Below are 13,034 nucleotides of genomic sequence, written 5' to 3'. Positions count from 1 at the left end.
AGACTAATGTAGCTACTGCTTCCAATATATTGTTCTGGAAGTATAAAGGCCAATAGACTTTCTGATTGAGGGGTCTTTAGCCTTTTTGAGCCTGCTGAAGTAGAATACTGGGCTTAAATGGCACCCAGGGGCACTTAGGGGAGCCAGCAGGGAGGCTGGGGGAGGACGGGAGCCAGCAGGGAGGCCAGGGAGGGTGGGGCTTGGGGTCAGGAATCAGGGGCGGCTCGGGGGTGTGTGTGTCACAGTATTGCAGTGGCCTGAAGGAAGGCCAGGGGGTGGGGTTCGGTGGCACCTACCTGGGCTGCCCACTGCATAGCCCCACCCCTGGCCTCCCTGAAGGCTGGCTTCTGCCCTCCCCATGTGACCAGATTAATTGCGCCCTGTCTCCAGGCTGATACACCACTGCTGGGTATTTACTATCATTAAAACTCTTCCTGATCTGGGGTCCATATACCTGAGGGATCACTACCCCTTGTGTAGGCCAGGGTGCATACCTTGATCCACCCAAAAGTCATTGCTGTTCATTTTATTGATGTTCCCTTGCCACGGGAAAGTGCCTTTGGTTTCTATGAAACAGTGAACATTCTCTACTATTACCCTACCTACAACAATGAAATGGTGAGAAGATCCATTAGCTCCCAACACTTCAAGTTTTCGGAAGGGTCTGGCTTTTAAAGAAAGTTTCTGTGTAACGTTTTTCTTTTGAGGCATTGATTTGGATTATAAAAGCTGTATGTGGTATAGGCTGTGAGTGGAGTGGAACAAATTAGGTATTGAAAAAAAAGATCAGGTGTGGATCAATTTGAAGCCCAACAATTGTACCTGTTATCTTCTACACCTTGATAGGTCTATGTCTATAGCAACACTTGTGGCATATGGGAAGTTTTCTGAGATTATTTCTGTGTTGCTGGTTGCATATAGATGAACTTTTAAAATGGCAGAACAGTATTTCCAGGAGGTCATGTCATGTGTAAACTTGGCAAGAAAAAAATACTAAATAGCACTATGTGGTGTGACTGTAAAGGACAGGACATTTCAGGCCATGATGAGAATTTACCACTTGAAAATTCATTTGATTGCCTTCCATTCTGTTCTTTTGATGATGATACTTTTTTGAAACAGGACAGTATTTTGGATGCCAATCTGCCTATCCTTCTGATGAACAAGATGGATTTTCTATGGGGGTACATTTAGCACATGATAATTAATATTCATGTGTGCTCCTTTAGAGACTCGTTTTGCATACATTTTTGTTTACGTATTAAGTACATGTGAGTTTTAATCTGTCATAATAATCATTGTTCTGATTTTACAAAACTGTCCTAGGGAATTTCTTTAATGGCTGACATGCTCTGTCAATTATAGTCATACAGTGTAGTGCTCGTTGATATATTTTCTTTCTTTTTGTACACATTATGTTCCCTTTTTGGTGTTGTTTATAAATAAAATCAGCTGCACAACTTTTTGCTGTTGTAGGAAACAAACAAGAAAACAATCCATGCAAAGTACTGTGACAAATTTACGAATATGTATTTGCAAGATGGGACTATAGCCCATGTACATCTTGATACTGAAAAGTATTTGCAATATGAAGACAGAATGAAGAATGCCCTCAATCAAATGGAAAGCAGGTTAAATTACTTTCCACTGAAATCTTTTCTAAACTAATTTCTTTTTATTTATTTATTGAAAATATTGCTGTTCTAACCTTCAATCCAAATATGGACCACCTGGGCAATATATATCTATTATGACATATTTACTGCAAAAGAGGCTGTATGCAAACAACAACTAGATAAAAATATAAAGGAATAAAAAGAGAAGCAGTAGTTCTAGATATAATAAAAGCTATCCCTAATGGCAATACAAGCACAATTACCCGGCAGCATAAGTGATGCTTATAAATTAAAGAGCCTATAAAAAAGATCAGTATATAGTGAAAGGGATGGGACCTGGTAGATTCACTTTGGAGAGCATTGCAGAGATGTGGTACTACTATCAGAAGGCCTTCTTTCTTCCAATCACTCATAATACTTTATACTATGGGGTCATGTGAGGGAAGGGCCTTTATATAATAGAAAAGTATCAAATATAAAACTGTCTAACTGAAGTGGTATTGAAATATCAATGTGGCATAATAAAGTAGTATTGTGTGTGTAAAGTCCTATCAAGTTGCAGCCAACTGATAGTGATCCTGGTGGGGTTTTCAAGGCAGGTGATCAAGCAGAGGCGATTTGCCATTGCCTTCCTCCAGAAAGTCTTTCTTGGAGGTCTTCTAAGTACCAACCCAGCTTAACTTCCAAGATCTGAAAGATCAGGCTATGTTATACAATTCCATATCCCAAACTAGTATTAGGCATGCTAATTATTAAAATCTCTGATAAGATGCTATGGAAGAAACAACAGAGTTTTAAAATTGAGAATAAATATATTCTAAACCAAAGATCATTAAACGGTCTAATTAAATTGTCTATTACATGACTTTTACACATTCACTTAACTCCTCTACACCTTTATGGTTATGGTGAAGCATATATATTTTTTCTCCCTAATATGTTCTACTTCATAAATCAATGTATTATCCTATAGTAAAAGGAACAGCTGTTTTGTGGCTTTTGACCCCACCTCTAAGAAAATGTTTTTGTGCCTATATGTTTTAATTGAAGGGTTTCATTTCAAGGGCATTGGGGCTAGTCTCTGGTTGCAGTAAATTGGGGAGGGGTCTAAGGTATTTGGAATCTGTATGATCAAATGTGGCAGAAAACTAATGTAAAAACATAACTAAAATATGTTGAGGTGTACACTATCTAAATATTATTTCTTTAAAATGAGACCTCTGATGGAACACCCTTCCATCAGATGTGCGGGCCCTGCGGGATCTTGGTGAATTCCTCAGGGCCTGCAAAACGGTTTTCTTCCACCGGGCCTTTGGTGAGGCTGGCTGCGGATTCCCCCTCCAGGACGCCCCTGTATTGCGCTCCATTCCATCACTGGCACGCCCAATATAGCATCTACTTAATACTGCTGCCCTCTCCCGGCCTTGGGATCGGGCGTTGCACTCCTTGGAATGTTTTTGTACTTTATTGGACTGTATTAATGCTGCTATGTTTTATAGAGTTTGTAAATTGTTTTAAGTTAACTTAATTTTATTGTGTGAAATGTTGTTCTGGCCTGTGTGCGTAATGTTGTTTTTGGCCTGTTCTACACCGCCCAGAGCCCTTTGGGGGTGGGCGGTTTAAAATCTAATAAACAAACAAACAAATAAATGGGAAAAATGCATTAGAAAGTTATCAGGGGTCTGTGAAAATTCAGAGGAATTGACACAAGAAGGTAATTTTATGCACCCTTGAAATCACGCATGTATAAATGATACTCATGTGCTATGATCAATACTGAATATATTTACATATTTGCTTGAAATAATAAATATACCCTTTTTAAAAAAATCTATGGAATTGGTATATTTGACCCCAATGGATTGGTAAGCTGTTTTTTTTTAAGAGGTAGGAGGTTGGAAGATTCCTTTTCACACAGTAATTTCAGCTTATTATTTATTGAGCCTGTTTTGAACAGACTTCAGGATCTGCAAAAAGGGAGCAGAGCACTCTTCGGGGATGTAGTTGAGGATAACATTTACATTCTCATTGATACGTCTCAATCGATGAAAAATAAACTGCCACTTGTGAAGGAGAAAATAGTTCAGCTTATTCGGGTGAGTGACAATTAGTATTTTAGATGCTAGAGTTGTGAAAAAATTGAATATGTTCACTGTATTTTCCTGATAAAACAGTGGCAGATTCTTCAGATTTGGGGTTGGGTGGACAGATTGTAAGATAAATCCTCTATTTTCAACAGGTTGTAAAGCAGAATTAGAAATAAAGATTTTTTTATATAACTTCTTGCAGAATGAAACCTGCCCTTGCAGCAATTGATAGTCAAATATAGCAGTTTTGATGCTTGTTTATATGAAGGCGAATTCAACAGCCTTTTTTTACAGGAACAACTTCGAAACAAAACTCAATTTAACCTTGTTAAATTTGACGCTGAAGCAGTAGCTTGGAAAGAGAAACTTGCTGACGTTAATAAGCATAATTTGGAGGATGTGTTGCTTTGGGTAAAAGGGCTGAAGGTAAACACAGAAATAACTTCAAGAAAATGTAAATAAGCTAATTTATTCAAATATCCTGTATTTGAATGTATTTATTTGGCAACGTGTGTTTGAGTAAATTTATTGCCAAAGTGGTCAAACATGATATTCTGGTGGCCAACATACATATTTCTGTATGTGTGCTGTATTCATAGATAGTGATGGAGAGTTAGAATGGAACAGTTCAGAAATGATTCGTAGATAAATTTCATATGTTGTTGTGAGGCTAATAATTGTGCCAGGGAAAGAATTTGGACTGGAGAAGATGGTGGCCTATGGGAAAAAGAATTAAATGTCCTCCCTTTCAGTGCCACCAGTCCGGTTCTGACTGTCTCCAGGTTACTGTCAAATAAAACATAAAAATGCAGCTTTGATTATGGATCTCCTATTGGCCATAAAAAACTTTTGGCCTTTCAGACCATTCTAACTCGCCCCCAGCTTAATGTTGCAAAGCTGGAGCATTCACAACAGATGGCTGTCCAGCTTCTGCTAAAAAAATCTCCAGTGAGGAAGAGCCTCCTTGGTTCTATTGAACTGTTCGGGAGTTTTTTCTAATGCCCAACTGAAATCTATCCTCCTGTAAATTAAGCCCATTTGATTCTAATCTTGCTGTCTGGATCAGCAAGGTTCCAGACTTACCTTTTTCTTATGTGATAGCTCTTGAACTATTTGAAGAGTGCCATCATCTCTCTCCTTTTCTAAATATGCCCAGTTCCTTTAAGGTTTTCTTCTAGGAAGTGGTAGGTGAAAATAATTAGAAATGTGGAAATTTCTCAGGAAGAATCACTTATGCAAGAGGTTCTGGTGGGTTTTCTGGGCTGTGTGGCCGTGGTCTGGTAGATCTTGTTCCTAACGTTTCGCCTGCATCTGTGGCTGGCATCTTTAGAGGTGTATCACAGAGAAAAGTCTGTTTCACACTGTGTCTAAGTGAGAAGGGAAAGTTTAGTGTGGTATATTGTCCATGTCCCAGGGTGGGGAACCAATCATTAAGTGTTTGGGTGGAACTTGCTATGCAAAGGTGTGGTTGAGTGCATTGTATTGCGGGTGGGGTTATCAGTCAGTTTTTTACAGTACTGGGAGCCAGGCTTTGCTGATTTTTAACGTCTCTTCTTTCTTATTGAAATTGTCCTGGTGTTTGTGCATTTCAATGGCCTCCCTGTGCAGTCTGACATAGTAAGCTTCTGAATTGTCCAGAATTTCAGTGTTCTCAAATAAAATATTATGTCCAGTTTTGTTTAACACATGTTCTGCAACTGCAGATTTTTCAGGATGGCTAAGTTGACAGTGTCTTTCGTGTTCCTTAATATGGGTCTGAATGCTGCGTTTTGTGGTTCCTATGAAGACCTTTCCACAGCTACAGGGTATGCGATATGCTCCTGCAGAAGTGAGGGGGTCTCTCTTTGCTGAGCCTAGCATTTGCTGTATTTTCCTGGTGGGTTTGAAGATGGCCTGTAGGTAATGCTTTTTCATCAGTTTCCCTATTTGATCTGTGTATGGTAGATGTATGGTATGGTAGAAATGTTTTTCCGGAGGTGGGCTGTTTCTTCTCAGTCCTCTGGGTTTTTCTTGGCCTTAAAGCTCTTCTGATTTCTGTAGTGGAGTAGTCATTAGCCTGCAGAGCCCACTCTAGATGGTTGATTAAGGGCCTTTCCCCACTCCCTTCCATCCCCCCTATGCCGCGCGCTGCTTTCAGCGCTTGGCATCCCAGGTGCGCGCCCAGGCGTCCCCACGACCCCGCGCTCTGTGCGGGGTCGTCAAAAGGCGCCGTTCGGAAGAGCGCCTGGGATGCCAAGCGCTAAGGGGGCGCGACAGTGGCAGCATCGGGGCGGTTGCGCTGTGGCTGCCCCTGCCGTGGGGAGGGAGGAGGAACTCCGCGCTACTCTCCTCAAGTAGTGCGGGGCTTACGGTAAGTGGGGAAAGGCCCTTAATCAGGGAGGAGATGAGGTTCACAGATTCGTTTTGCATGATCTGTCAGAGCTTTGATTATGCCCCTTTTCTGTTGTGGACGATGATTGGAGTTTTTATACACTCTGTGATACACCTCTGAAGATGCCAGCCACAGATGCAGGCAAAACGTTAGGAACGAGATTCACCAGACCACGGCCACGCAGCACAGAAAACCTGCCAGAACCAGTTGAATCCGGCCGTGAAAGCCTGCGACAATACTTATGCAAGAGTTTTACATTTCCCTTTCTATCCATAGCTAAGCAGTTTCAGGCATCACTTGGCCATGCAGCAATGTCTCATTGTAATCAAATGCCCAAGAGTGTTCTATTAAATCTAAACAGCTAAATAGCCTTCAATTTTGAGCTCCCACACTGCTGTTTATATTTAATGAGGCACTACTTCTCATGATATATTTTGCCCTCTTTCTACCCTTCAAAACTCATCAGTGTGTAACATTGTTTTATTTGAACCTGCAAAGCATATTTGTACCAAGTATCAAATCTATTACAGACCCTCAAGCTAGACTGAACAATTAGATGATGCCTTCCTTGGACAGATGACCGAACTTTCAGAAAGTAGAGAAGTAGTAGTAATGGGAGATCTAACTCTGCCAAGACTATAAAGTCCAACAAATTCCTCACTGGCCTTGCAGATAATTTCATGGTCCCGAAGGTGGAAGAGGCAACAAGGGAATCAGCTATTTTAGATCTGCTCCTAACAAACAATGATGACCTGGTTAATGGGGTGGAGGTGGTAGGGTCCTTAGGTAGGAGTGACCATGTTATCTTGGAGTTTGTTATACAGTGAAAAAGGGATGCCAAGCGTAGTTAGTCACACATTCTAGACTAGAGTTAAGAAAGCTGATTTCAGTAATTTAGGATATTAATGGGTGTGATCCTGTAATTAAGAATACTGAAAAAGAAGGGAATGCATGATGGATGGGAGTTTCTTAAAAATGAGATCTTGAAGGCAAAATTTCAAACAGCTCCAATGAGGAGGAAAAACGGGAGGTATCTAAGGAAACCAGCATGGATTTCTGAAGACCTTTCAACTGAGCTAAGATTTAAAAGGGGCATGTACAAGAAAAAGGGGGAAATCACCAAAGAGGAATTCAAACACATATAGCCAGGCCACGTAAGGAGAAAGTCAGAGAAGCTAAAATGCGAACCAAGTTCAAGCTTGCCAGAGAAGTTAAAAACAATTTTAAAGAGGCTTTTTGGTTATGTCTGTAGCAAAACAAAGAAAAAGGGTATGATAGGGTGACAACATGGAGAAGATGGCAAAATGCTAACAGGGGCTGGAGAAAAGGCAGAATTACTCAACACCTTTTTTACCTCTGTCTTCTACCAAAAGAAAAACCGTGCTCAAACAGGGAGAAATGGAACAGAAGTTACACTAAGGGAAATTCAACACAGAATAAATAAAGAGGTAGTACAGGAATACCTGGCTACTTTAAATGAATTCAAATCTCCAGGACCTGATGAACTACATTCCAGGGTATTAAAAGAACTGGCAAAAGTAAACTCAAAACCAGTTGCAATAATCTTTGAGAATTCCAGGAGAACAGGAGAGGTGCCAGCAGACTGGAGGAGGGCTAATGTTGTCCCCATCTGCAAAAAGGGGAAAAAAGAGGACCCAAACAATTATCATTCAGTCAGCCTGACATCAATACTAGGAAAGATTCTGTGGTAGATAATTAAACAGACAGTCTGTAAGCACATATAAGGGAATACTGTGATCACTAAAAGTCAACTTGGGTTTCTCAAATACAAGTCATGCCAGACTAATCTTATTTCTTCTTTGATAGAGTGGCAAGTTTGGTAGACAAAAGGAATGCTGTGGATATAGCATACCTTGACTTTAGTAAGGGCTTGGACAAGGTCCCCCAAGACATTCTTGCAAGCAAACTAGTAAAATGTGGGCTAGACAATGCTACTGTTAGATGGATTTGTAATTGGTTGACTGACTGAATCCAAGGGGTGCTCACCAATGGCTCATCTTCATCCTGGGGAGAAGTGACTAGTAGGGTGCTGCAGGGTTCTGTCCTGGGTCCAGTGCTATTCAATATTTTTATCAATGACTTGAATAATGCAATAGAGAGCATGCTGATCAAATTTGCAGATGACACAAAATTAGGAACAGTAGCTAATACCCTGAAGGACAGGGGCAGGATTCAAAATGACCTGGACAGATTAGAGAGCTGGGCCAAAACTAACAGAATGAATTTCAACAGAGATAAACGTCAGATACTGCACATAGGCAAAAAAATGAAATGCACAGATATAAGATGAGTGACATGTGACTTGACAATAGTACATGTGAAAAGGATCTGGGAATCTTAGTAGATTCAGAAACTGAACGTGAGTCAGCAGTGTGATGCGGCAGCCAAGAAAGCAGTGCAATTCTGGGCTGCATCAATAGAAGTATGGTGTCTAGACTGATGGATGTAAATGTATCACTCTATTCTGCACTGGTCAGACTTCACCTAGAATACTGTGTGCCCAATTCTGGGCACCACAATTCAAGAAGGATATTGACAAGCTGGAATGGGTCCACAGGAGGTTAAAGGTCTGGATTCCATGCCCTACGAGGAGCGGCTTAGGGAGCTAAATATGCTTAGTCTGAAGAAGAGAAGGTTAAGAGGTGATAACGATAGCTATGTTTAAACATTTGAAGGAATGTCATGTAGAAGATGGAGCAAGCTTGGTTTGTGCTGCTCTAGGACAAAGAGTAATGGATTCAAGATGCAGGAAAAGATTTTCCACCTAAACATTAGGAAGAACTTCCTGACAGTAAGTGCTGTTTGACAGTGGAATACACTGCCTTGGAGGGCTTGGAGGTTTTTATACAGAGGCTGGATGGCCATCTGTCACGGGTGGTTTGATTGTGTATTCCTACATGGCGAGGGGTTGGACTTGACGGTCCTCATGGTCTCTTCCAACTCTATAATTCTATGATAGGTTGATGCCTTTCTTATAGTAATAACTGCATCTTAAAATGCCAGTTTGTCATATGTGTACTGAAACAACTGTCCAGTATTTAACATATCAGGGCAGAGTTTTATAATTTCTGTAATCCCTCTCAGCAGCACACTTAATAAACAAATGTTGGAATGTATTCCACATGTTCAAAACTGTTGATATTTTCATTTATTGATTAGGTTGGAAGTTCTACAAATACACTGAAAGCGCTTCAGATTGCCTTTGATGATAGTAAAACTCAAGCCATTTATCTTCTTACTGATGGGAGACCTGATCAGGTATCTATGAAAGAAGCAAACTATGTCAAGGCAGTATGATGATGTAACACTGGCTATATGACTAGTCTCTGCAGAGGACTGACTAAAGTGAGGCTAGGATGGCAGTCCAAGGAAGACATCAGTCTCTCGCCTACATCTTTTCTCCCACACCATGGTTGTAGTAGTGGAGATATCAGAAGAAGCATGATCTTATAGGCCTCAGAGTAGTAGGTCCCAAAAATTTGTGTGTGGGGGTGGGAGAGAAGTGTGGGGGGGAAGGGGAGAAATGGAACCGGTTTCTTGGTTGAATTATGACAAACAGCAGTGTGGAGACTGTGGGGAAATTTGCAGTGTTTGGGGGGAATAATGGTGGAAAATGCCATGAAGTTGTGGAAAATGCCATGACTTATGGCAGTCCCAAACAGTTTTCAAGGCAACAGATGTTCAGAGGTGACTTCCTATTGCCTGCCTCTGTGTAGCACCCCTGGGACATACTTGGTGATCTTCCATCCAAGTACTAACCAGGTCTGATTCTACTTAGCTTCTGGGATGTGAAGGGATCCATCTAGCCTGGGCCATCCAGGTCAGGAGGGTGGGGTACTGAAGATCTGATCAATGATGAAGGTTCTAGAGGGTGGCACTGAAAGGAAAAGCAGCGGCCTTGGAAGATTGGTAAGAGATCATAAAGGTGGGAATCTGTTGGGATGTGAGTAGGCAGAAGGTAGAAGTCATAAGTACAGTGACATTTAACAAGGGAGGAGATGGTGCAGTGGTGGGATTCAGCTGGTTCACAGTGGCTAGCTAGAACCTGTACCTAATTTTTTCTAGAGTTCGGCAAACCAGTTGTTAAATGAATCCCACCACTGCTCCTAGGTGCTGGCTGAGCTGGAGCGCCTGCATGCTGGCTGTTCACCAAACACTCCAGGGCAGCGCACACAGCCCTGGCACCCCAGCAAGCTGCAGCACCCGTCCACACCGTTGCCCTGTGAGCCCTCCACGCCGCTTTACAGGCAGACTCAAACTGCCAGCAGGTTTGCCCAGTTGGCCCCCATGCCAGATTCCTCCCTCCCCTGGGGTCCTGGCCTGGGCCCTGCACCCCCATTCCAACTCAAGCTGGGCCGCCAAGAGCCCAGTGAGTGCTTCCCCGTCCCCCTTCAAGCTTGCTGGGCTGCCATGACCCTGGCGAGAGCTTCCCTGCCCCACAGCCCAGCGAGCTCGAAGATGGTAGGATGGATTGAGTTGGGATGGGGACGGCCTGAAGCTCACCAGTCCGCCGAGAGCCCAATGAGATCTTCCCTGCCTTGTCCCCTTCAAGCTTGCTGGTCCAAAGCTGCCTCCTTTCTTTGCCTCCCCTCCAACATTGGAAAGGGGGGGAGGCTGGGGGTGCAGCAGCCAGGTAAGTTGGTGGCGGGGGGGGGGGGCATGGCAGGTGGTTGATCCATTTGAATCACTGAGATGGTGATATTGTAGTAGGAGCTTCAGACTAGAACTAGACAATAAATCAAACTCAGGAACTGCTGCTAAAAAGACAGCTGCCTTACTGGATCCACCTCTTTAATAGAACCTACTTTCTCTTGTGATGTCATGGCATGCTATATTTCTCTGTTCCCCATAAGAGGCAACCAATGATATGTGGCGAGGGAAGTGAAACATAGAATGTCATGACCTCACAACATGAGGTAAGTTACTAGACAGTACAGATGGGGAGGAGGGCAACTAAACATGCAGCTTCTGCCTCTGCTATAAAAATAGATCTTTACTTCAGTCTTAAACATAGGAAATTTACCATAGAAGCTGCAGAGTTTTCTGGATTTCCCAAATGTCTAGATATTGAGGGGGTGGGCTGAGTGAAGTTCTTCTCTCCAGGTTACATTCAGAACATCGGTTGCCCTCCTCTTGAGAGAATACTGCATTTATTAAGTCTTTACAGATAGTGAAAAATTAATATGTGAAATGAAAAATTACTGTTTTTTTAATGTAGTACAATAAATGTAGGAGTATCCAAGTTGCTTGTGTCCAGATGGCCTTAATGGTATATGCTGATGATAGATAATTAATTTTGACTTAAGCCTGTCATTATTAGGTTTTTTGGTCCATATGACAATGGCAAATTGTAACAGTTGGTGTTGGTGTTCAAAGCTTACAACAATATGTGATCAGCATTGATCTCACTAGCATACTATTAACAGAACTGCACTGTTGATATTATCTTGGAAGATTACAGTTTATAACAGGGGTCCCAAATCTTTTTAAGCCTGTGCGAGCCTTTGGAATTCTAACACAGAGTGGTGGGATGCAACCGCAAAATGGCTGCCACAGGAGGTGGAGCCAACTACAACATATTAGGAAGTCAGCTTATGCATAACTCTTTTACATTTTAAGAAAAAACTGTAATTGGATGCCTTTTGAAATGAACATATTGTTTTAAAACATTTTCTTTCATACACAAAAAGTATATATGTTGAGCTTGTACTTGCCAGCATCTACCTTCATTTTTTAGCCATCTGACCTATCCCCATTACATAAGCTGGGCAAAAGGCACACCTGGACTCTCCCATCTGCTAAAAGCACTTCGCAGGCACCAGGAAAGGTGCTGGTGGGCGCCATGGTACCCATGGGCACCATGCTGGATACCCCTGGTTCTGATTTAAATGAAAAACCAGCTTATTCATATACACATTTGTAAGTTCATTCAGATTGAAGCTGTAGTTTTAATGAATTGGAGGTGACTTGGATATTTGAAGAACTTTAAATGTGACAGTGTTTGGAGATTAGATGTCTACCTAACTTGGTAAATTAACATAAACAAAGTTGCCTTACAGTGATCTATCCAGGGCAGAATTCTGATCAGCAGAGGCTCTCAGTCTTGCACACTCTTCTACTTGAGATCCTTTAAAATTGCCATTGCCATTGATTGTGTCTGGGACCTATATTATAGATGTGAAACAAGTGTCCTACTATGGAATAATGGTTCACCCTTAAAATTAAGGGCAGGGACGTAGGTATAGAATTTTTATGGGGTAGGTTCAGGGGTGGGGCTTGGGTGGGGCCCCACCCCCACCCGTCCCTGGGGGCATGGGGGTGCCTTCCCCAAGGCCTGCCTCCAGCCTGCAAGCCAAACGGAGCCCGGGAAAGAAAGTCTCGCCTCTCACGAGTCCCGCTTTGTGAGAGGTGAGACTTTCTTTCCCGGGCTCCAGCTGGCTTGCAGCTTGCAAGTGTGCGATGCGGGCTGTGCCTGTGTGGATGCACAGGAGTTCCCACCCCCGCCGGACATGCAGTGGGGGGTTAAACCCGAGAAACCCCCCTTAACTACGTCCCTGACTAAGGGTCACCTTAGTTTTGCCTTTATGGTGGTTTGCTCTGCTCATTTATTCAGTCTGTTGCACAATCTGGAAGCATCCTGGGAATGCAGTGGTTTCGAAACCCCACAGAGAGGTGCTGATACAAGGAATGAAAGTTTTCTGTGTCAGGCAATCAATCCCTGCTATTCTTCTCGCTGATAATTCAGTGAGAAATATTTCTATTGGGATTATTGATAACTATGGTGTAAATTAAAAAAAATCCATTATACTTTTTAAAATGCTTTGCTTAAGATGAAGTAGCATCTTTCAAACATGCTTTGGATTTCCTGCATTAAGCCATGGGTTAAACAATGACCTATAAGTTCCCTTACAGCTTTAGAACTGTGGGACTATATTTGCA

At 42.2% G+C, this 13,034-nt stretch overlaps 1 protein-coding gene across 1 annotated transcript in view; it reads left to right on the top strand.

Annotated features, from left to right (window-relative positions):
- The window catches only part of VWA3B (von Willebrand factor A domain containing 3B), a 93,955-nt gene that overhangs the window by 35,274 nt on the left and 45,647 nt on the right, over window positions 1–13,034 (top strand). The window contains exons 12-15 of the mRNA XM_048495610.1: window positions 1,477–1,631; window positions 3,574–3,712; window positions 3,998–4,129; window positions 9,255–9,353. Of these exons, the coding sequence (XP_048351567.1) occupies window positions 1,477–1,631; window positions 3,574–3,712; window positions 3,998–4,129; window positions 9,255–9,353 (525 nt within the window). The remainder of the gene's footprint in view (window positions 1–1,476; window positions 1,632–3,573; window positions 3,713–3,997; window positions 4,130–9,254; window positions 9,354–13,034) is intronic.

This window comes from Sphaerodactylus townsendi, linkage group LG04 (assembly GCF_021028975.2).
Source record: "Sphaerodactylus townsendi isolate TG3544 linkage group LG04, MPM_Stown_v2.3, whole genome shotgun sequence".
Classification (NCBI taxonomy): Eukaryota; Metazoa; Chordata; class Lepidosauria; order Squamata; family Sphaerodactylidae; genus Sphaerodactylus; species Sphaerodactylus townsendi.
This window is presented reverse-complemented; position numbering and strand designations above follow the sequence as displayed.